The sequence below is a fragment of the Larus michahellis genome, chromosome 1, assembly GCF_964199755.1.
Source record: "Larus michahellis chromosome 1, bLarMic1.1, whole genome shotgun sequence".
In the NCBI taxonomy this organism is placed as follows: Eukaryota; Metazoa; Chordata; class Aves; order Charadriiformes; family Laridae; genus Larus; species Larus michahellis.
Genome location: NC_133896.1, coordinates 30332408 through 30357865, shown reverse-complemented (window position 1 = coordinate 30357865; position 25458 = coordinate 30332408). Strand labels below are relative to the sequence as shown.

At 36.8% G+C, this 25458-nt stretch overlaps 1 protein-coding gene across 4 annotated transcripts in view; it reads right to left on the bottom strand.

The window, feature by feature from the left end:
• The window catches only part of DOCK4 (dedicator of cytokinesis 4), a 254830-nt gene that overhangs the window by 9343 nt on the left and 220029 nt on the right, over positions 1-25458 (bottom strand). For 2 of the 4 annotated variants that reach the window (XM_074606881.1, XM_074606968.1), the window contains 16 exons: positions 24743-24836; positions 20869-21017; positions 19693-19779; positions 17893-17997; positions 15868-16009; positions 15082-15248; positions 13652-13738; positions 11955-12131; positions 7895-7978; positions 5951-6070; positions 5470-5591; positions 5100-5220; positions 4615-4696; positions 4305-4414; positions 2983-3150; positions 793-865 (listed from right to left, as the gene is read on the bottom strand). In XM_074606881.1, coding sequence (XP_074462982.1) covers positions 793-865; positions 2983-3150; positions 4305-4414; positions 4615-4696; positions 5100-5220; positions 5470-5591; positions 5951-6070; positions 7895-7978; positions 11955-12131; positions 13652-13738; positions 15082-15248; positions 15868-16009; positions 17893-17997; positions 19693-19779; positions 20869-21017; positions 24743-24836 — 1888 coding nt within the window. The remainder of the gene's footprint in view (positions 1-792; positions 866-2982; positions 3151-4304; positions 4415-4614; positions 4697-5099; positions 5221-5469; positions 5592-5950; positions 6071-7894; positions 7979-11954; positions 12132-13651; positions 13739-15081; positions 15249-15867; positions 16010-17892; positions 17998-19692; positions 19780-20868; positions 21018-24742; positions 24837-25458) is intronic. The other 2 variants (XM_074607063.1, XM_074607144.1) reach the window with 1 other exon arrangement.

The following is a 25458-nucleotide window of genomic DNA, read 5'->3' as shown; positions in this document are numbered from 1 at the left end:
AGCTCTTATTGATGGAAATCTGACTCCTGGTCAGTTCTTGTTACAGCATATTCTTAAAAAAAATGTATTTTCAATACACCTTTTTTACTGTCTACTTTATTCAGGGTACCACAAAGGGCAGCACATCGTGAAATGATGGAGCATATTATGGATGTGGAGCACGTAATGAAATCTTGGCACAATAACTGTGCCAACAATACTGAATTTCCCCATGTGCAAAATTAAAAAGGCAGTATTTTGTCTATGAAATTCATAGGTTTCTCATTTACTCTAATGAAAAAACCCACAACAAACAAAACCCCCCAAAAATAACAAACCACAAATTGATATTTTCTCTTCCATCAAAGCATAACCAAAAGCACGTTGACTATTCGGTAAAGAGGACTCGCAGATACCAAACTTCAGGATTCGATCCATCTCTTTAGCTTCTCTCTGCCCCTGTCTCCAGAAGTTCATCTCCAGGGTTCATCGCCCCACACGTCTCTCTTGAGAAGCAGAAAGGACAGCTCTCACAGGCAGCCTGCAGCTACCTTCTGCTCCATCACCCCTTCCTGCAAACTTCTGGGCCCTTCTGAGTGCAACACTCAGTTCAAAGAAACACCACGTTCCCCCCCGCTTTTTGGCAAAGTGTTTTGAAACTGAAAAGTGTTAGCATAATTTAGATAGTTAGAATGTTTTGAAACTTTGAGATGACAATATACGCTCAAAACAATTAGGATTCTACAGGAATATGACAGATTAATTATCTTTTCATTGCTTCCCAGATTGGTATGGTGCAGCATTTCTACTCACATTTGTCGGGACCTGGCAGATTGGAGTCACTTCGTGGCAAAGCACCATCTCCAATATGATTAAACAGCATTCTCTGTAAATTGAGAACAGCACAGTTTAGGCATAGCTGCTGCTGTATTTCAGTAACCTTTAAGAAAACAAATATCTTTGTGTTATTATCCCCACCACACAGGTCTACTTTGGGGGTAGAGAGATAAATGTCACTTAAGAACAGAAATAGTTTAATAAAAATACGTGTCTACAAATAGGGAGTAGACCAGTTTTCTGAAAGCTGTACACACTGGAATCAAAGGGAGGATTACTATGTACTGAGTTCTGACAGTTTCCGGCTCCCTAAAAAGACAAAATAAGGCTCATTCCTCAAGTGGTGTCTTGATAGATTACTAAACAAGTGCAGGGATAGATCTGCAATAATTTCGTTGCAGAATCAGGATCTGAACAAGGTTTAATGTTTGACAATATTCAAGTTATGGCTGTTATCTTAGAAGAGCATTGTGTATTATTTCCAACCCTGACTTTTTTTGATAGCAGTGTTCTTACTTCTCTTGTGGATAAGAAACACATAAAGCGTGTTTGTCTTTCCTTTTCTGAATATTTATTTTTTTTAAAAAACACACAAATTTATGAAACACTTTAAAACTTCTGCTAGTTATTTCTTTTGGCAGCAGTCAAATAATCTGTGGGTCACTAGTTTGTCTTCATAACAGTTGTAAACAGCGTACAGGTAATGCTGTATGAACAGTAATTTGGATGTACTTTCCAAAGGCAATGAGAACAGATAAACTTTACTTTTTTGTTTTCCCCTTTTTTTTTTTTGTTTTAAAGTTAGATCAGACAATCAGTGAAGTCCAAATCAAATCTCATTCTTGTATCTCCTTCCAGTGCTCACAGAAGACCATGCCGAGTCAGCGAGGCACTACGCTGTGGTTCCACAAGATGGCAAACCCAGCTGCAAAATAATGAACATCGATCTAACATGTTGCGGCTCCGTGTTTCAAAGTGAGGAGCAAATACTTGGCTAATTAACTTAACTCAACGTTAGGTTTGCCTATCTATGCTGTACTACAGTCATACTGGATCGAGTAATATCTGTTTTCCTGGATTTAATGTTAAACTGAGCGGTGTAACTACGTGTGTACTCTAACGTGACAGAATATGTCATCCCATGTTCCCGCCTGGTCTGGATTGAATGTTCACTGCCTAGTGAGTCCGCAGTGCGCTAGGATCTGGTGGGCAAGTGTTGATATCTGTTTTCTGTTGTGAAGGTAAAGAGCAAAGGCTGAAAAAGCAACTGAAATTGGAGGAGATAGAGAGACAAAAGCTGAATGAAATACAAAGAAACGAGGACATACTAAAACAATGAAATATAAAACCATATGGAAGAACAAGAGCAATCACAGGGTGTTTAATGAGACGCAAAAAAACCCCAAAACGGTAAAACCCCAAAAGCTCCATTAAGAAGAACAATAGCGCAAAAACCAAGGAGGCTTGTTGGCCAGTCAATGACAGCAGGCATTCCTCTTCAGAGCATGGGAAGAGCTGGAGAGACACTCAGCCAGAGTTTAAAAAGCAAGCACAAATGGATGTTGACTGAAAACAGCTGTACATAGATAACCTTGAGCATCAATTTCAATGAGGGAAGCGGATGCAGTACTGCTGTGGTCTTGTTCTATGAAGTCCATCAAGCTTCCTTAAATGAGGTACCTATGGCCTGAAAGGCTTGATTTGGACTTGAAGTGCAGGAATTTGCCTGTGCGTCTCATCTTTCCCGGTTGAAAAAACTATTGTGAAAATTGCATTCATTAAGACATAACATTTATAAACAGGTGTTCCTTTCCTCATTAACTCAGTGTGAAGCTCCAATCAAGACTATTAGAATAAAAACAGAAAGGACAAGGAACAGTTTAGGCTTCAAAATTCTAATGAGAGCTGCAGGTCTCTCTAAGATATCTCCTTACAATTGTCCTGAGGATTGTTTTTCCCCTTCTTAACCAGAAGGCAGAGAATCAGAATTTGGTTTCTGATCACAGTCTATTTTTACTGCTCAGGGAATAGAGTGAGAGAAAGAAATTGCACCTTTCCCCAGAAAGATATATCCTCATTTGTGGTTATGAGGGCAGAAAGAAACTGTCAGACCTTCTCATCTTTGAAACATACTTCACTGTACGAGCAAGATAATTTTCTACTTACCCTATCTTGGGACACTGAGGGTAGAGAGAGATTGGGAGATTTTCCTGCCGGGCGAGTCTCAGAGAGAGTGGAGACTGGGACTACGAGCTCCTCAGCCTCCCTTATCGAATCTCGGGTAGAGTGGGGGATAGAAGTCGCATTCCACTTGGTAAAGCAAGAGTTTGCGGTCTGGGAGCAAAAATGGGATAATTTTTTCTTTGCGGCAAACTGTAAAACCGCTGTATTTAAAGAACATCTCCTGGTCTTTCCTGTATGTGGTTTGGCTCCACTAACACTAAGAAAGTGCCCAGTAGATATATCAGTAAGTAGTTCCCAAGAACTGCCCTTAAGTCTGGCTAAGCCTCTGTATTACTTCATAAGCCCTCAGGTAACAGCATGAGGACTTAAACAGAAAAGAGGAAAAAATTAAATCAAGAGCCAATTCAATAACTGAAGAAGCAAGGGACAAGAATACAACTAAGGAGAAACCAACAAAACATTTCTAAAATAAAGGATCCTGGACTACCAAGTTGCTTTGTATCAGAGGCAAAACCTCTGGTGGAAATGAGAGTGTTGAGAGGAGGGCCTTTTATACTGTACTTATGTTCTTGTCTTTCTCAGCTTCAGCAAGAGGTGCACTGTATGATGGCATGGATTAAAGCAGCAACTGTGTTAAAGAAAAGCACTTTAGGAAAGTAGGTCCATTAAGAAGAAAAGATGAAATAAGGATTCAAAATTGACCAGCTCACCAAGCCGATTTTGCATTTCAGATAACTCAAAAGATACAAGTTTCATACAGACCTATGTAACAGTAATTTTAAGGTAAAAACTCAACTAATTCTTTTCTCTGGAATAACAAAATGTCTTTATTTTCTGAAATTACACTGAAAAATAGGAATTGCCACATGGAGTGGGTTATTATCTCACAGTGGCTAGGATTAGCTATTTTAGAAGAAATAAAGGGGAGGTCAACGTGGACAACTGCCGTGATAACAATTTTTCTTTCTTTCTTCTTCCCTAGATTGAACAAACGCTGCAGTTTCACACAAGCAGTCTGTATCACCTGGTAAGTCTTTGCGTCTCTCTCACTGCAGTAACTAAATATTAAAAAGCAGCTCTAAACCTAGACAAAGCAAGCAGAAATGTGATCAAGCACCCTGTATTCTATTCGCATCTCTCTCGTGTAAAATATTTTAGAGTATTTGCTTATAAAAATAAAAAAGAAAAAAAATCCTTGAAAATTAACAGCAGTGAGCAGACGCTGAATCTGCTCGAAGTTCAACAAGCACCTTTATCATCTTCTTAGCTACTTGTGTTCAGGGGACTCCCAACAAGCTTCCTACCTGGGAGGTTTCCAAAGGAGTAGGGTAGATGGCACTGCAGGGCCTCTCTCTGGGGGACAGGCAAGAGTTTTCTCGCGAATGCTTATGTTTGTCAGACAACAGTGGAGATGCTAGAATATAAATGTGTCAAGCGGTTAAATTCATGCAGTGAAACTTGAACCTTTCAATTCAGTCCTCTGTCCCCAATAATTCCTATTCTTCAAACAATTGGCTAAATTTGATGTCTGACCAGTGATATCACGCAGAAATTCAGCTGTGTAATGTGTCAAGAATCATTTAAAGCGGTTTACCACAGTAGATGAGCACTGACCTCTGGCACTAGATGGAGCAGAACTGGTCACATTAGGTGAAGCAGAATGAGTAGAACTCAGGCTTGAGGTAGACGGACTGGGCTGTGTATAGAAGAGATGCTGCTGTTACCACATCACACTTTCTAGTTTGCAAAACAAAAATTTATCACATACCTTGGACTAAAACAAAGAACTTGTAATTTGTTAGACCAGTTTCTCAGTATTTAAAAATAGCAAACCAGTATAAAGAGCATTAATATAACTACACAAAGATGCAGTAAAATATCAAAATAAATAGAAATATAATTAATGAAGAAGGAATAGTTACATAAAAAATTGTTCTTTCTAAGTTAAGGAGGTTAACAGCCCATTTAAAGATTTGTTTTTTAAAAGAAGTATCAGCAATAACTTTAAGATTTCGGAATGAAATAATAGAAGCATTAATTTAGTAAATAGCCTTGTAAGAAAGATTCTGTTTAGTTTGAAGAATGACAATAATTTGTACCTGCATGTTAAAAACTTCATCGGAGCTTTCTGATTGCCCAGTGATATTGCTGACTTCAGCAGAAGCTTGGGATGACAGTGATGAGGATGAATACCGATTGACAGCTGGGTAACTCAAGGGACTATTAGAAGAATAAAAAATGGTTAACTCTAGTTGCCATGTTTATGAATCTCCACAGTTTAATTTGGATTTATCGGGGGGGGAGGAGGGGAAGAGAGAGAGAAAGAGAGAGAGAAAGTGTATATCTATCAGCTCTTCATGACTGAACATACTTCAGGCTGACCATATAAGGAAGTGTGCACACAATAAAAGTATTTTATGGGTCATCTGTGAGTAGCAAAATCTATCAATTTCTGGTATTTTAACTTGCCTGCGTCGTGGTATTACCCTGGCACCATCGGGACTCATAGAAACAGGTAGGGAATTTCGGCATACACGAGGACTTCCATTTGGGAAATGAACAGGGCTAGCTTGTACACAGGCAGAAAATTCCTGGTGAGTTGTTAAAAGAAGGTTAATTAAAATGGACATAATATCATGAAGCATTTTGTAAGATACAGATAGTCACCTGAATAGTTACATCTGCATTTTGGATCAGCTTCATCATTAGTAAGAAAAATATTTTAACTTTTCGCTGATGATACTTTCTCTTTAGTAAAATGTGACTATTTTTCTCTGCGCTGTGTGGAATGTTTATTAATTTTCTCTTCGCTATGTGGTACTGTTAATGCTACAAGATGTAACGTGGACAAACAACCAGAAGATGTCACTATTTGTTGCTTAGGAAAATTAAACAACCCTTAACTGCAACTAAACGGTCTCCTGGTTTATCCATGCACCTGCTCATGTACCTGTATTCCCAAGCTCGACTTCATCACAAAGAACTGATCCACCAGCTTTTTGTGCAACGGCCTCATGTCCTGTGGCACCACCTTCTCGTGCACTGCCAAGCCAAATTCTAGAATCTGCGCCTGCAGAAGAGACAGGACAAAAAAGGGGAAAAATACATTTTTGATCAATTTTTTTTAAGCTTTCATCAATTAATAATAAAAAAAAGCCAACAAAATGCATGTTGTATTAAAAGCATCTACCTAAATCCCTGACAGACCTGTAAGACCAAACAAGACCTAAGACCAAAACCAGTAATACACAAGTGGATTTATGCCTCTTCTGATTTTACTATCCAACTTTCCCAAAGGTTTGGCCTATGTGAATTTAATTCTAACATAAAACCCACTATGGATAACATAGTGAAAAATCTGCCTAAATGGCAGCTTTACAAAGGAGCAGTTCTAAACCCTAAATGAAAGCTGTTTTCTACAAGAACAGTCATAAAAAGCATGAAACAACAGCAGTGGCCACATCCACCAGAGAGCTTGTAATATATTTTCAATGAAATCCATGGTTCCCTATCCTATTCCAACTCCCCAGAGACCTCAGTAAGTGGTGGCTTTATGTATATTCTTGACGCAAGGCATGAGAGGCTTCAGAATAACATTGCTAAAACTCTAATCTTGCTCACATTTGGTCACAGGCATTTGAAATACTGAATTGGCTACATGAGGAATCAGATAAACTCAAAAACAAAATAGCTCCGCTATGCTGTAATACCTTTGGATGGGAGCTGCTAGCTGACGTTTTGAGGCAGCCTGCGAGCGGGCACGCAGCTGCGCAGCATCACCGACCCGAGGTCAGGACTGCAGCACATCCATCCGCACACGCCGCCACCCCGGCCCTTCCGAATGCTCCCCGTTGTCTGCTAAATCATCTCTGGGTGCCAGACGGCATTTAACTGCTATCGCTTGGAATTCACGTTTTTGTCACGGGAAGTTGTTAACTCCAGTTTTAAATTGTAAGGGTTAAGCTTGAAAAACCAAAACTGCAACGTAAATTACACTATCTAAATGAAATTAAAGTGAGCTCAGTGGACCTATTCTGATTTATACTGTCTGATGATCTGTCCTTCGGCTGATCTGATCAAAAGATACCACAATGCTGATGAAAAATGGAATTTCCATCTTGCCAAATTCCAATACTCTGACCTCTTTATCCCATGCTGGCAATAAAGTTTGAAATTTCAACATGCTGCATGGAACAGAGATAGCTAAATGTCAGTTAAAAAAGCTGAAATACTTAGCAAGATCATTTGATCAAAGTAATTTTTTTCAGCATTTCCAAATGGAGACACTTCATATTTGAGGCTGGTAGGTGGCTGTCTTAAAAATAAATAAAAAAATAATACAAAAATCATATAATGCATAGAATACCAGTTTAATTTAATAACTTGGTGTTTATTTTACTGCCTACATACTTTGGTAATTATTATTAGATATCTTTCACAAATAAGATTTTTGATTTTTTTTTCCTCTTATGCTAAATCTTGTAGTGAAAGTGTTTGTTCTGTAGTAGTGGTAAAACACAACATACAAATTTTTGCTGAAGCTATTAGATGTTTCAATGAGATAATGTTCATTCTGTAATAGTGGTAAAATATGTTGTGCAAATATTTGCATATGATCATCACAAGACAAAAACTTGCCTCTCATTCAACATTTAATTTAGAATAGTTTGAAATGATTAAGATGATGATGCAAAAGTCTAGGGAAAAATAAAAATTATTAACATGACCCAGAGACCTGCTTCTATAGAAAGTTGCTGTCTACTTGGAACCTGATTCACAAAATACTGAAGACCACTGGGAAATTACTAACCTCTGAAATTTTATATTTTATTTTGGGACACTTTTAGCTAGACCAGCTAAGCAGGCCACCTAGTCAGTCTCCTCCCCGCTTTACCTGCTCGAGCATCAGCTCTCTCAAGCGTGTGATCTTCTCTCCATCCTCTGGATGATTCAAGATGTATTCTTTGATAAAGAATGCCTAAGCAGAATAAAATCACAAAGTAACATAAAGTGAGTAAAAACACATGACTTTTTTTTTTAAAAACAAGTCTCTAGACTATATTTTCGAAACAAAGCCTCCTTTCTACTGCAACAGAGGATAGTAAATGCTGAATAATTAATTATTCACATATGCATTGGTGGAGACTATGGGCAAATAAAATATAGCCACTCTTGAGTGGAATTTACCAGTTGTTCAATATCCAAGACAGATCCTGGATCAAATTTGGAAATCTGCAAATCAGAGTTGAAATCAAACACAGGTCACCTGAATGAAATATCTCTTCCTCGTTAATTGTGACATAGGACTTCCAAATAATTATGAAGCGTTAGATTTTACCATCTTTTCATACTAGGAGTTTCGTTATCCCTAAATATAAAGATATCTTAAGAAAAGTGTGGAACTGTATGCTATTTTATATATTGGAGCTGTGACATTATCTTCTTATTCACTCAATATAAATAATGTTTTAAAGAACTCACAGTGACACCTATGTCAAAAAAACACACTTTTCACTTCAGGAGCACCTGACCAACATCGAGGTGTGTTCATGAACTTATATGACTTTCCACCCCATCTCCAATGCTCGAATTGTACCAGTCGTAGTACCCCAAAGTCAGTTTACCCACCAGCAGTGGCCTGGACATACCACTCCTCTGGTTGTTCACAACTGCATCTGTCTTAAGATAGCACCTATCCTACTCCGCAAAGGGATTATATTGAATTTACAATAATTCTTGACACTATTCTGTAAAGAAAATGCCCAGCTCCTCAGTTGAGAGATTTCTAGACCTTCTCAAAAATGCACTTCTCACAAAAAGTCTCTGTACGCATTCCTATACGTACACATGGTTTTCTATCCATAGAGCTGAGAGGGTAAGAGTGGCTGCCCTGTGCTGTGTTTTCCTTTTGCACCCGTCTTAGCATTTCCATCACATACTTCTTATAAGGTTCTCCATCCAGCTTTAGCTGTTAAAATCCTTGCGAGGCAGAATCTTTAGTAAATATGGGGAGCAGTGGAGCTGGAGATAAATATACCCCTTCCTCTGATTTAGTTACAAAATTTCATGCTCTGACAACCCGTAACAAGGAAGTGCTGAGACCTGTCTAGAAAATGCTGATACTGTAATGAAGAACATTTATTTCACAAGGTCCTTTCACTGCCGATAAGTAGACTTATAAGAATTCATGTTTAAATTGTTAAAAGGAACCCTCTGATACTCGCTAAAATCCCAAATCCCAAACTTCTGCCAGCTGATGTTTTTTTTTTCCCCTCAGCTACAAGCTTAATATCCTTTCAATACCAAGCAGGTGGTGTCCCAGCGGTTTTGGGCTGAGATTTACACAGATCTGTAATGAGTCAGAGATGTAATAATCTAACTTCAAATAAAATCACCAGTACTTTAGAGAAATAAAAATAATCAGAATTTGACTAAATCCAATATCATTCTTTGAACCAGTGGTTTCCAATAATCAATCATGAAAGCGCCTCTACTCTTCCAGCATGTGTAAAGGAGCTAAAATAAATGTAAGTTATAGTAAAGACTGCAGTTTGAGAGGTGTTAGTGGGCACAAAACACACTCTTTAGCAGTGTTCAGAAAAATTTGAAAAAAATCAGTTCAGTCTACAGCCATTTTTTAGCACACAATAAGGTGCTGCACAATAACTATTACTCCTATAGTTCTCCTGGAATCTGTTCTGGTATTGAAACCAGTGGAACTGCAGCTTTAACACCTGCAATAGTGGCCAAAGTGCTGAATAATTAGAGATACCTACTTTTTATTGTATCAGCAGAGAAGAGAAAAAGGAAAAAAAAGGGAAAAAGGAAAAAAAAAAGGGAAAAAGAAAAAAAAAGGAAAAAAGAAAAAAAAGGAAAAGAAAAAAGGAAAAAAGGAAAAAAAGGAAAAAAGGAAAAAAGGAAAAAAGGAAAAAAGGAAAAAAGGAAAAAAGGAAAAAAGGAAAAAAGGAAAAAAGGAAAAAAGAAAAAAAAGGAAAAAAGGAAAAAAGGAAAAAAAGGAAAAAAAAGGAAAAAAAAGGAAAAAAAAGGAAAAAAAAGGAAAAAAAGGAAAAAAGGAAAAAAGGAAAAAAGGAAAAAAGGAAAAAAGGAAAAAAAGGAAAAAAGGGAAAAAAGGGAAAAAAGGAAAAAAAGGAAAAAAAGGAAAAAAAGGAAAAAAAGGAAAAAAAGGAAAAAAAGGAAAAAAAGGAAAAAAAGGAAAAAAAGGAAAAAAAGGAAAAAAAGGAAAAGGTGGGGCGGGGGGAAGGAAAAAGGGGAAATGAAGCAGCAGCTGGCCAGATGTTATTTGCTGGGCCTTGCCTGAAGGGAAGGAGGATATCTGTAAAGACATGGTCATGCTTACCTCAAGACCACATATGCTCCAACACTGACAGACTTTGAGCTTTGTATAGGGCAGAAGGCAAAAGCAAGTGAAACAGATAGGCAAAGCATTTACGGAGGAGAGGAAAAGAAGGGAGGTAGAAGATAAGAAGCGGCAAACCAGCAGGAAGACATATAAAGACTGAAAAAGGGACATGCAAAGAGGAGGAGGATGAAATAGAAAAAAACCAACCCAACAACCAGATCTCACAACTCTCACTATCATTTTGGTCTTTACAACACAAATTGGTGAAAAGTCCTATTTTAGATATATAGCGAGAGAGAGAGAGGACAACAGTAGGGAACAGAAACATGAAGACTATCTAGGAGATCAAGAATTGCAGCTAAGAACAACAATAAGAAAGGAGCAAGCTAGAACCTTTAATATACTGGTGCGGAATGGGAAGCTAGGCAGAGACAGCGAGCTAGCTCTGACACTGCTAATCCAAACCAGACATAGCTCTGACATGACTGTACTTCTCAAGGGACTCCCTTCGTGGGGCTTTACTATGCTAAACAGTTTTGTTGCTGTCGATAAAGGCAGCTGGGAAACATCAAGCATGGTACCGCTTTGGTTTAGTCTCACAATGTTCATAACGTTGCAGTTTTGATGACAGATTCTAACACTACAGTGGACTCAATTTCTTGTACTTTAATTTAGATGCAGTTTTCTCAAATTTAACACTGTTGAGTGAACACCGAATCTTGCAGCCTTTGAGACAAGTGGACAGAATGTTATTCAACTTGACATTTTCAATGGAAAAGGAACAACCAGAAGATTCAAGTATTTCATAAGACTATTAGGAGAAAGAGGAAGATCAAGTGGGCTGAAAAAAATTATCCTTCATTTCTTTTTACTGCAGTTTCAAAACGCCACAAAACTTTGTGGAAATACAGCATCCCAAACATTTACGGTTCTCCTAAGGTGATTCAGAGACAATAATGAGGAACAACTTTTGGGAAAGAATCCAGCGTTAGATATTTCTTAATTATATGTATGATTTCTTACTAAATTTTCCAGAAAATAGCTTTCCTTAAAAACTTGGAGAAGAGAAAGAAGGATATAGAAAAATATGATTCTTCAAGACAATAAATTCCTTGTTAAGAATTTTGTGTGTGTATATATACATATATCTCTTTTAAAATTGGAATGCCAGCACACAAAAGTAAATTTGCTGGTCAGTCAGAAGTAGCGCCTGACCTAGAAGAGCAGGGAGGAGGGACTACATTATAATAATATATATATATAAAATAATATCTATATATAAAATTATAGTTACAATTAACTACTTCATTAAAAATCCTCAAACAAACCTCTAAAGGATACAAGGTAATTGTGAATTGACTCATCACTGGAGAAAGTTTATGGAACTTCTGCAGCAAAACAGTTGTTTCACTAAAGCTGTACATATTTAAAGTCACCTCACCAAAAACTGCAATGTAGGTATAATTAAAACTAATATTGAAATAGTACTTTCTGTCCTCAGTTCATACAGAGGAGCTGTATCTGTACAAAGAAAGAAACCAGTAAGAAACTGTCTTACGACAGATTTTTAATAAACAGAAAATAAATTGCTTACCTCTTGGTATCTAGCAACTCCACCATTAACTGCTGCATCAATGACCCCATTTAGACACATTGTGAGAGGGTTAATATTTTGCATCTGTCGAGTTTGACACTGAGTGATCAGTGTTCTCAGCTGCTGGTTCTTATTTTCTAAGACTTCAATAGCATTCTCAAGGGGACTCATTTCCACCTGAAAGAGGAGTAAGAGATATTGTAAACATACTTAATCTTCAGTTAAAATATGAAATATATTAAAGGTAATTTTTGATTTCTTAAAAAAAACCCAATATTATTCTATGTTCTAGAGTACTGGGGCAGAAAAAGTTCTTCTCACCTGGGCTACACTGTCTGAGCGAATTAATTTTATCACATAATCAAGGACCAAAATGAACAACCATCCCTCTTTTATAGATTCATTATCACCATACTTAAGGGCACAGAGCAGAGCTTAAGTATGGGCGAGCTAGTTCCCCCCACGCAAGGCGAAGTCAACAACTAGACATTATGGTGAGTTTGAATGTAAGCTTCAAGTTAAGATGATGATCAAGTTATTGCCAAGGGCAGTCCTTAAGCAGCATGTGCCCGTCCTCTCTAGAGACTGAGAAGCTTTTCTCACAGGTAGCATGAACTGCAGGGAGTGAAAAGCTCAGCGATGGGAAGAGTACAGGCCTGAGGTTGCCATAATTTACCGAAACGTACAAGCACAAATCTGAGTCATGATCTAGTACATGCCCAGGAAAAATTATTACATAATGGTAACATGATAGTAATCTAAGGAACTTCATATTAGGGGCCATATTAACCTAGTAAGAACTCAGTAGGAGTCAACTAACAAAATTTCTCATGTCACATGTAATTTTTTGATTTTTACTAAATTCTATTTTTGATTTTCTACAGGAGAATATGAGGTCAGTGAAGAAATTACAGTTTGTTGCTATTATAAAAGAAAAACACAATAGAGTTTTAGAGAAAATCAGTTGTACAATGGTATCCCTATATTTAACAGGACCATTGTAAGACTGGCTTTCACAGGAAGGAAAATAGTTACAGATGTTATACTCCTGGGCTCAACAATTGACCAATTATTTAGAGATCTTTACATGAGGAGCACTGCTCCAAATACATTCAAAAAGTATCTAAGGATTTTCTAAGAAATACAACAACAAGGAAGGAGAAGAAATTATAATGTGTCAGTACGAGATTGCTACATTAGACCCTATTTCTACAGGTTCTGCGTAGGCACGCTTCCCTGCCCATGCTGGGAAGTGGGAACTTCAGCAGAACTATAGGCAGACACAGAGATATACCCACATGACATTTATTACAGTACTTGGAGAACGTTTACTTTTCAAGAATACTGGAAGATATGTTAAGCTATAGGTACTCTAAGTATTAAACGTTACACCATGCCGAGTTGTAAGAAGGCAATTTGCTGACATTAAATGTTGTCTTTGGCTGCCCATTATTGCCCTCAACTTCTTTCCTCAACTGTTTGAATGAATCATAATGGGCGGTTCTTAATAATACTTCTCAAGATATGAGAAACTAGACAACTTAAAACACTTGGTAAATAATTTTGTTGCAGCCAGCTTGAAAACTTGATCAAAGAAATTAGATATGGTAACAAATCTTAAAGTAGATCATCAAATAACATATGGATAAGGAAGTAAACCAACCCACAACGTGTATTGCAATCTGTCTCATACTCACTACTTCACGTTTTTCCACTTCAAACCAGCGAGATATTCCAGGTAAACTCTGCACCAAGATCAGTGTGGTTCTCTCCACCCATAGGCTCTACAATATACAAACCAAATTGATTTCCCTAATTTGCCTCTATATTATCTATATATTATTACCAGTTTTCTTTAGGAATACTTTCATTTAAGTAACAGTGAAAAAAAAAAATTAAAAAAAGAAAGTATTAACATACAGATTTCTACTGAAATGTCCACCCCAGAAGCCTATGACGTTCATTTTTCTTCTTACTTTCTAGGACCTACTACTAAGGCAGTAGATTGTGCTGATTCTTTACTCTTAAACATACTATTATTCTATATTGTATGTTGTCCCCTAATCTCCAAAAGTCACTCACAACTAAATTAGCATTTTAACATTTCCTTTCTGAGATAACATCCGAGAAGAGGGAGAGTTCAGAAGCAGAACAACTTACAGATCACAGAGAGTGACCACCTCTCCTCTGTGAAGTCCCGTTTGAGGTTCCACAACGCACGGCTGATGCGATACTCGAATGTACTACTGTTAAACACTTTGTGCCAGAGGTTTGTAAAATGATAAATCATCACATATGGTAGAGCTCGCACAAAATATTTATAAGCTGTACAATTAAAATCAAGCCTTAGGCTTTAATTAGAGGACAATAGTGAGTTAATTTAGATGATTTATTACCCTTACCGTTCTTTCCTCTAAGTTTATAACAAAATTATTATGGGAAAACTCTCTTTGTGTGTCTGAATACCAGAATATATTCTGTGTCAGGATGTTTCTTGTGGGTCAGAACTAAAACATTGCTAGTGGGTCAGAAGTAAAATTACACCAGAAGAATGTAAGATAAATTTTCAGTGTGGCGTTTTTATTAGGAGGAACAGAAGTCTTTTACATATTAGGGAAGGAACTATTACTCTTCCCTGAGACAATCTCTGAGTTCAGAGGTAGTTTTTAGTCTTGATATCACAGGAAAAGAACATTATGCTGTAGTTTGGTCAAAACTGTCTCACCCTTGCTCTAGGGAGAGAGAACTTTTGGCAATCCTATCCATACCCCAGATTACCTACTCAACTATGTTTTCCCGGTCTGCCTTATAAGCTTCTCCGAAGGCTGCTCTGCTGTCTCCAGTTCTGCCTTCTATATATCACTCGCGCAAAAACAAATGTCTACTTTTTCTCTCCTATTCCCACATACAACAAAATCTTCCCATCTCCCATATATTTTTAATATTATTTTAATTAAAATGACAAGCAAAATAGTCAAACCTGAGCTACCATCTCCTTTAGAGAATTTGTTATACCACAGTCAGTTGCATAACACAACCGTAGGCAATGTTTCAATAATACAACTATCGTTGATGTTACAGATAAATCCATACGTCCAGTAGCTTGGGAAAGTGCACGGTAATTTACCTTGAATTCATTTTCCTTGTCCTTGGTTCCTTTGTGAAATGGTCTGTCATATCGGAATCGCCAGATGTGATTTACTTTGTAAAAGCTTTTGATGTTATCAGGAATACCGTCTCTCTGCAGGACTTCCTGGTTTTCTGGAATTGGTGTCACTGCATAAATCTGCAAATCTGTATGTAAAAAGTTAAGGCTATCTCATTTCATCCAAATTAGCAAAGCTAATTTGACTCCTGAAGCACGACAGAAGAAAAACTCTCTAAGAAGTGTGTACCAGGACATACATCTAGATTATTAATGGCTGGGGAAAGGAACCTGAGAGATTTTTTGATGGTTTGGGATTTCTTTTTACTGTTTTGTTGAAAATTTCATATTTATTTTTGAAATAGAGCTACTTACATGGAATAGTACATAGAGTAAAGGGATTTAACGAAATATATTCTTACACACAATATGTCATACCATGCTAAAATTATGTTGTATTATAGGAACTTGAAATACTGCAACTTGAACTAATACACCATTATCACAGCAGTGATAGTTCTACAAGTATTTTTGGCTAACATAAGAGTCTTAATAACCTGTCAAGGAATTTTTAAATAAAATCAACAATTACAAAAAAAATAATTCCAAACATAATGGAGTGACTGGGACAAATTGCAGGGGAATTCTAACCTACCCTTTATTTCAGTGGAGGCACATTGTGATTGAAATCGGCTTTAGGTGTACCTACATTTTTTAAAAGCACGAAAGACGTAACTGCGGTGTACGGGTTTGTGATTATGTGGATACACTGTGCTTCTGCCTGAAAGATGGTCTCATCTGGCTGATTAGCATGTTGCATAGCAATGGCATGTGGGAACTCATTCAGCATTCGCTGCTGGAAGGCCTCCAGCCTTTCATAGTCATGTCCTCGGCAAACAAATTCCTTATTCTGAGCAGAATAAGAAAAAAAAAAAACAAAAAAACGAAGAGCAAGTTATGTGAAAATAATTTGGTATCATTAGATAGACCCAAACATATGCTCTTAAATATAGACATTCGGGGCATTTTTTACATCGCTTTAAGAAGGAAAAAATAAGAAACAAAAGGCAATAATGAAAATAAGAAATCTAGAAAGACCAGGTTACTTAGAAGAAGAAAATTTTACAATATAAAGTATGGTTTATTCAAAAGTCTGGAAAAATTGAATTACTATACTTAGAGCTTTAATAAAAATCTGAAGAGAGAAATTGTTCTTAATGGATTAAAGTATGTAACTAACATAACAGATCATATCAGATTGTATAAAATATGCAACAAAAATATAATGCAAGAGACAGTTAAGACAATGAAATGAAAGTCCTTTTCATGAGGAACTAGGAAACTTCACTTTGAAGTTATACAATTCTGAAGAAAAACAATGCATAAGAAAATAGTAGAATGCATTCAATTTGCCTTATCCTCTAAATGACTATGAATTATCAGCCTTGTAAATTAAAATTATCCTGTTTTTTGCAATATGAAGTAAAAGAATACTGCTGGCTCCAACACAGTTTCTTTTACCTGGATGTCCACTATGAAGTTGCACCATTATTTTCCTGAGATTGTACAACATCAATACAGGTACCACACACAACCTACATTAAACATGAGATGCCTGGATCTGGAGTAACTGTTGGAACTAGTCACTGACCGTGGTGCTGCTGAGGGCACTTTTTGGTTTGATTCTGCTCACACACGTTTGAAATAAGGAAATATCTTAACCATTTTTATAGAAACACTATTAAAGGAATTCCCTTTAAAAATCTATATTAGACAATTCTAAAAAGTCATTACTATTGTGCTCCTCTTGAAGCAGGTTTAGACAGAAGCAGTTGTCTTTATCTTGACAACAGAGACAGGAAGAATTGAATTTTGAGAGAGCCTGGACTTTCATGGGAATTGCTACAAGAAATCAACTGCAATAGTGTTATTGTGCAACTACAAATTAAAACGTAGCTTTATTCTGAAGCTTTATTCTTTATTCCTTTATTCTTTATTCCTTCTGTACTTAACGCAGCCAGGCTGTTTAAAAGAATTGCAAACTGCTTTGCCATAAAAAAAAATAAAAATGAAATGTAAGTTTTGAGGTGTTCTTTGCTGGTGCTGCAAGCATAAATCTGTGCTAAGTACATTTAACTTGGGAAATGTATAAATACTTCCAGGGCAGATGCATAAGCAGTGAAAGACCTACAGGTCTGAAAGTACTGCACTATTACACAATTTCCCCCAGTACTTCATCATTTGATGTATTTTTAGTAATCTAAACATTAAATTCTAATTCACATTTTCAAATTGGTTTACACAGATGTTATATTCAGATGACTACTAGGTAATATAAAAAACTATGTGCCTGTCAGATTCTTTTTGTGCACTGCTTTTAAAGGGGAGAGTTTCGTGCTATATTTACCATTTGGATTTTGTCATTTTCCCCACCACAAAGGCAAAGAAAAATTAGGCTTTTTAGGCCTCCACCATACAGAGGAAGTTCCTTCATCACTTATTTGAATTACCATAGGAAGAGGGAGCTTGGATTATGACTACAGAGGCTCCATGAATAAGATGGATTCTGTTCTCTTCCCAAGGTGACAGTCAAAGCAGCTGAACCGCTGCAGACTGCGGAAGAGGGGAACAGGGTAAACACGACTAACATTTTCAAAGGCACTTCAAAGAATTCCCTGTTTCTCACAGGATAAGAACTTGTACATGGTACGATCAAGTTTTCACATAAAGTGTTTATGAACGACAGCATGAATTCCAGAATTGCTCCATCCTGATTATTTTCAATTCACTTACTCTCAAGAAGAATGGGAACTTCTTTCCATAAAATCCAACTCTGAAAAATTCTGGCTCCAAACGCTGTTGATCCATAATTTTATCATACAAAGATGCTTCCATCATCTGGGTGAGATTGATAAGAAATGCAATTAGTTTTTTCTGAAAACATATTTTCACCTTCAACTATCACAAAAGGAAGGGTCTTTCAGCAAACTGCTCTGGAGTACTGGAATTGCAGTGCACCTCTGAGCAACAAAAAGGACATCTAGATGTCTCTGAATGCATCAGATTAAATAATTGTACCTCTTAATGACCTGAGAATTTCCAAGAATTAAAAAAAAAGTGCTTTTAAATATGAAGTGTCTATATCAAAGGGGTAAAATATTTGATTAATGACAACATGCATAGTTCTTTAATGAAAAATGGAAGTCATAGAAATGCAGTTTGAAACATATGACCCAGTAACCTGCTAATCATCCAAACACATGGCAGTAATGTGGTCAGTTCAGTCAGCAAAGTCCACTTTCCACATTCAAAAGAGTTGTGTCCAAATCATACCAGATACCAATGATTTAAGCATCTAACGTGAGTTACTTTAAAAAAACCTCACGATAGCAATTAATATCACTTTTGATCGATACATCCTGCTTTTATTTCACTCAAAACACTGACACAAAGCGATCTTAATGTCAAAGCCCCCTTTTTCTGATGATATTTCAGTCAAGCGTCCTCTGTTCGTAATTTTTTAATATGGTGAAAAGCCCCTCAGTATTAGCCCTATTTTAGGTAATGCAGACAGCTATTTGATGTGTATATGATATCAAAAGCTGCCTAGTTACATTGCTGTGAGAAATCCCCACACCTCCATTTTTGGATAAACATAGGTGGCACAGATATAGTAGAAGGATATTTCCTAATGCAAACACAAAACACGTTAAATACAATTAATTAAACAGGCATAAACTAATTATTTTATTCCTGTGATGGCAGTCAGTTTGCTTTTACTTATAGGATTCTGCCCTTGGGATATATAAAGATGTATGGAATAAGCAGATCACAGGGAGTACTGCCACATAGCTCTGTGGTGAGAATTTTGCATCATGCTGTTAAGCAGCTCTGGATTAAGTCTACTTTAGTCACTCCTAGCAGCAAGTATCCCACACCTACAGAAAATTTAAAAAGGAAGCTGTAATATAAAATTGAATCCTTCCGAAGCAGACAAGAAAAGGGAAGACTGAATAATCTTTAAAACACAGTATCAGAAAGAACGAAGAAAGAAACAATGCTTAGAGTTCTAAGAAAAATGTGAGAGAAAGCAGGAAGACTGTAGTAGGCAAGATTCATTTTGGCTATACGGTATTAAACAGACCGTATTTTTAAGCATTAAATTAAAAAACTGCAAAGGTGTACGTTGCTTGTTGCAACCTCTTTGCTCCCAGTTACACATGCAGATACATTGCTGCTCCTACTGAAGGACTGCATAGAGCACATTCCCTGGATAAACCACAGGAAACCAATGAAAGTGAATTTGTAATACAATTTTTCTGCATAAGCTTCGTTATGTGACCTTCGTCGTAAAAGGGGCGCTGTACAGGTACAAACATTGCAAGATCAGTTATTTTCCCATTTTTCTTCAAAAAGCTCACACTCCTTTTTTATAATCTTTACGGTAAAAAGAAAACACAAGCTAAAAAATAAAGTTTGCAACCCAAACCTAAGACCATTCCACGTCAAATTTAATTTTCTAAGTGATACTTTATAACCCAAACTAAAAAGCTTTTGGATCTCTGATTGATGAAAAGTACTCAGGTACATTACCCTCATCTTGCTGAGGTTTCTGTAGTCATAGTAGCTCTCATACTGTTCTGCAATTTTCCTGCATAAGATAATGCCATTTTCCCAACACTGCAAGCAAGTAAAAGATATTCAGCAATTTCAAAACAACTGTTGGATAATTTGTGATTTGTTAGTGATCTGTTCTTTCTACACTGTCATACTTCCAGTAACTGAAAATACTCCAACATAATGTCCGCTAGCAATACCGATAGCTGCTGAGTAATACTGATGAATTCTTTGAAGGACTGAAAATATATTTAGAGACTTATTTAATAAATTATTTTTTTAGAACTATCACTGCACATAATATAAGTCATTGCGAGAGTGACAGACGTCTCTTTTGATACTACATATGAGATTGATTCAACACTATCATTTTTGCATTTTAAAATTATCTTCTTAACATATCCTCCTTAATTTTTGTAGATTGGAAAATATTTTATTGCATCATATTAGTTAAACTCCTTAAGATAATTACAGAATTTTTTGAAAAAACTGATGATCAGCATGAGTTTGATTACATGTACTCAGCTCACATGAATATTACACTAGCTACGCAAAATTGCAATCAATTGCATGTTTAGCAGCAAGACAAATCATCACGCAAAGTACGATGCATAGAAATTAGTATATAAAATTTTAGACTACAGCATAATTATTCTTGCTTAATTCAGAATAAACATTCTCAGTGATGACAATGAACTGTGATCCCCAAAACTCATTTCTTTTTAGAGATTCTGCAATTGCTATTCTAAAAGATGCAACATGATTTAGAAGGTGTAAACATAGTCCTTATAATCCAGGCCCCTGAATTTTTTTCCCCTCACTTGGTCACTAAGTGAATTTCATCAGCTTTATATGGCTCATTTTCACCACCTTTAAAATTGGGGAAAATTATGTTATCTTTTATGAAGCGCTTTGACAGTTACAAAGCAAATTGCTACACAAGTGCAAATTATTGTCACATGTCAGTGTGGGATTTCTAGGATACAAGCACAGGACTAGAAGAAACCTACTGTGTCGCTAAGTAACTGCTTAATCAGGCAATGAGACAAACACTTCCCCTCTATATGAGAAAGGACTGCAGCCCCAGGAGTAACGTCCTAAAATGAATAACTATCCTTTCAAGATCCACTCACTGAAATAGGACTATTTTACCTTTCCCCTATCAAAGTTTTGAATGATGGTCAGATGGAGACACTCTTTACGTTGCCACTCTGTTTGCATGGGGTAGTTGAGAAATTCTCTCAGCGGCCGGTCAGACCACTCCAACAGCTCATCGTACAGCAGCAGCGTGTAGGCAGCCTCTGCAAGACAAATTATAGCACGGTACTTACGAACACCAAACAAATAAAACAGCCAAACCAAGTACACAGAAACGTGAATGCTGCTGACAAGATGCACCTTTTTAATGGGTAGCTGATTTATTTCAAGTATATGACAGATGGTGGTACTGGTTTTGGACAGAGTTACTATCTTCAGCTATAATAAATTAATCTTACAATTTTCACACACTATTTAAAGTAGAGTCACTGGGACAGTTTTCCTGGTGTCTGACAATACAAAGGGGACAGCCAGATTAAGAAAACAATTCCCCGCTTAGCCCTAGTCTTTCCTATTGCTAAGGAGAAACACTCACTGGCTCTGCTGTCTGAACAAGGGAACGAGGACCAGAGGATGAGGAACGTCAGTAGGGAAAGAGGAAAGAAGACAGATAGGACTGTGGACACACTCCCAAAGAGATCAGGGCTGGGAGGGAAATGAAGAGGCAGATATCTGCTTAATAGACTAATTCTTTCCATAATAGAAATAAATCCCTCATAGCTGAGTCTTAACACTCTACCATAACAAATAATTTAGAAGTGAACACATAATTATTATTATTTTTTAAACTTTATTTATTTATTTATAGGTTTGGAAGGGATCAAACCTATTGTTGCTGTCTGGTCAGAGAACTGTGTAGTAATCTTTAGATCACGGTAGAAATTATATGGGAATATAAAAATTATTACTATTATTTTTACTTTGATCTAAACAATTCCTCAGAAATAGTACACTAAAACTAATATTAAACGAACCTCTCTATTGCAACATCAGACTTTGGTCAGTTACAAAACACCGGAATTACTACTGGCTATGACAATTCAATTTGGGTAACCGTGCACATGCATTATTGTTTTCCATGTCAGTGTTCACAGTCTATTTTCCACTCACAGGACCACTTTGCATCAGTCAGCACAAAGATGGGCCACATTCTGGAGATGTGCTGCACTGGAGAAAGAAGTTGCCTAGTGGACTTACTTTATCGCAGGTTTTATAGGTTGTACATAAGGCAAAAAATAACTATAAAGTTTGCCCCAGACAACCATATCGTAATTCTGCCTCTGCCTTATGAGTTCTCATAAGACAGGTGACTTAAACCAAACTCCACAGAGTTTTTCCTAAGAGTAGTGTTCCTCTTACGCGTCCAGCTTAAGAACCCGTGGGTGAAAAACCATCACTGCAGCAGATGTTTGTGGGAGAACGTGCTTTGAATCCTTATGTTGTAAAATGCTAAACATGGTGCAAAATGATGCTGCACTGCTATACATATGTGCAAAGGACACGGCTGAAGTTGCGCAGTCTTAACTCTGGCATCACACAGCTTTCAGGCTGCTTGACTGGTAACATCTTTTGTCATAGCTTCAAGCTACAGTTTGGTACTCAAAATATGCAGCACATTCGTATACCAATTTAAAAAAAGTCCATGAAGTTGATAACAACAAATCATTCAAAATCATAAGGAAGCAAAAGATAGCAGAACATAAACACATGTCAGGATAGCTCCCTCTGACCCTTCCTTTCTAACTTGGCATTCAAGTCCTTCATTTGAACAGATTTTTGCCTGCCATACCAATATATATATTTTTTTTTTAAGTTATCATAAATGTATATAGAAGGTTTCTAAAATAAGAATGGCCATACTGGACAGAAAGTCCGAAGAGTCCCTTTACCCAGCGTCCTGGCAGTAGCCAGTATAATAAATAACATATTGGTACCTTTGGGAGAGGTCTGTAACTATTGGCTGTGCACCAAAACAGTAAGGAGAGATAAACAGGGTTGACTCACGATGTGGGAAATTCAATTAGTTTTTTTTAACAGGAGAGATTCAAAAACCTAAACATTTCTAAGATGGATAGATACAAAGACAATTTCATTACACTTCTGAGGTGACTGAGAGGACACAAGAGGAATCAGTGCGTTTATGTGCTTCAGCCTCAAGAGAGTTATATTTATAGTTGTAACTGAGTGCTGGTTAAAGAAAGATTTGAAGCTACATTTTATATTAATAAGGACTTTTTTTTTTTTTTTTATAGAGGATTATTAGAGACAGTTCTGTAAATTATACTATGGAAGGAGAGAAAAATTATTTTAAGGGCAAGCTGGCTTCATCCCTAGAACGAAACTATGCAGTTAGCAAATTAATGGTGCAACATGTAGGAATGCTGCCGAAGTAGCAAACTTCTTTTCTTACTCCCACGTACTTTAGGTCAGCTGGTTTCCAAAAGGTCTGTGTGTTGATAAGGGAAGGTAATGGGCTACATGAGTCTGTTTTCTAGTGGAAAGACTGACTCTATCTCAATGTCACGGGTGTGAGACAATTCTTCCTTAAGGCTCTCATGGCAAAAAAAAATAAATCAGTCTCGTGGAATCTACCATGGCAAAGAATGCAAAAATCACACATGTTAATAATAAATACACAGGAAATACATCAAAGTCCTGGAAATAATTTTTGAGCAAAATACTGTTTAAAATAAGAATGGATAGCAAAACAATTGAAAAACAATAGGTTCATATCACTGCTAAAGGTAAACTGGACACATCTTAGCAGCCAATGCATAGAGAACTCAACATTGCTTAAAGAGTTACTAAGATCTGTCATGTAAAATCAGGAAATGAATAGTTTGGCACAAAAGCCAGCTGTGGGAAAGATACTGCTTGATAATCAAAACTCTCTTGTGACTCACTACTGCCAGGTCACATGAGGAAATTAAAATCTCTCCTTAAATACATCTGGCTAACCAGTCTACACTTTAAACCCATGAGCTGCAAAGGGAATGTGGAAATTCCAAGTGAAGGATCTTTCTTACGGATAGCAGAAAAGCATAAGGAAATTTGCCATGGCAGTAGGTACCTGTATCCTTTTACTAGTGACCCCCAGCCAAGTGATCTGCTTTTAAGAAGGAAAAAATTCTGGAGAGATTCTGAACACATGCACTAGAAATTGCAAACACTGGGGAAAAGATGGAGGTATTATAAGGTCAGTTAAATATTTTGGCAACCAAAGATGGTTTAATTTAAAGAGATACTGATTTTATCTTCTCCAGCAATTATTGATGGCACGTAGTTACCTAAATGAAGTGCCCTTTACGTTGTGTAAACAACAACCATGCACATTATCTTCTTACTTCTTCATTTAAAAGATAATGGCCAGCCCTGGCACTAAATTCACATTGAGAAATCTTGGACAATACTACTGCAAACGTGGTATGTGAAGATTCAGAAAGACACCAGCAGAATGCTACACTGGTTAGAGGTTTTAGTGTGTCTGTCTCATCATTAGTAAGCGATACAGGTCTTCCTTTCTTTTCTTCTTTTAATCTAAAAGTTAGGTTCTGAAACACAGCTGTGTCGAAACACCACAGCAAACAGCTAACCAGCAGCATTACAAAACAGTATATAGGCTCAGATACTACCAAATGGACTTATAAAAACTTCCTCTAAACTTCATTCCTTTTGGGTGAAGAATGACCGTATCACACATTTCTTGCTAGTGTGTATCAATAGTGATCATTTACATTCAACGTGGCACAGCAAGTAGAGTTGAGGGGCTGAAAAAAAGCCATATTTTGAGAGAGATTAATTGGGCAAGAAAACTCTGCTGTTGCCTGTGTTGGTATGTTCTCCACTGAGGACACAGCTTACAGGTTTGCAAAAGACTGCAAATCACGGACCAGTCCTAAATATCTTTTTGTAGTTTGTACTCAATTACCTGTGAAGTTTTGTGCTTTCAGATGTAGGTCATAGAGCTTGTGAATATAGCGAATATACATCTCTTCCTTGTTCAGTTCAGTCTTGTAAAAATTCTGCAATAAAGTTGAATTTTGAATGAAAGGTAGCAGTTAATAAATATATGACAGTGGTTACAAACGAAAGACTTCAAACATAATGCTCTAGAAATAAACGCATACATTTGAAAGTTTCACATGTACAAAGTCATTACACGTAACTGCAGCAATATAGTAAGAAGTAGTAAATAGAATAGTAAATTTTCAGTAGACAAGACAACATGATCCTGAATGTTTTTTTATTTAAATTGTCATAGAACATAAGAGGAAGAACCTGAAAGAACTGGAATCTGACAGTTCTTTCTTTGTATATACTAACCTATCCAGAAAGTGAACCCATATATCCTTACTTAGGCCATTTAACATCCTGCTGAAAGCTGTATGTTGGTTTTAAAATATTGACAGCACTCTGAATTTTGTATTCATATTTTAACAAAATATCTACTGCCTGGTATGTCTACTCTTCCTTTGGTTGTAGCAAAATGCCAGAAGGATTTTGGTAGCTTTGTGAAGAACTATTTCGTATTGTAAACAGCAAAGTCCTGAATGAAAAACGTGACTTCTTCAGCATTACCTGATGCTAGGAACTGGTAACTGGTGCATAAATATTGGACTGTATGATTGAAACACACAAAGCTGC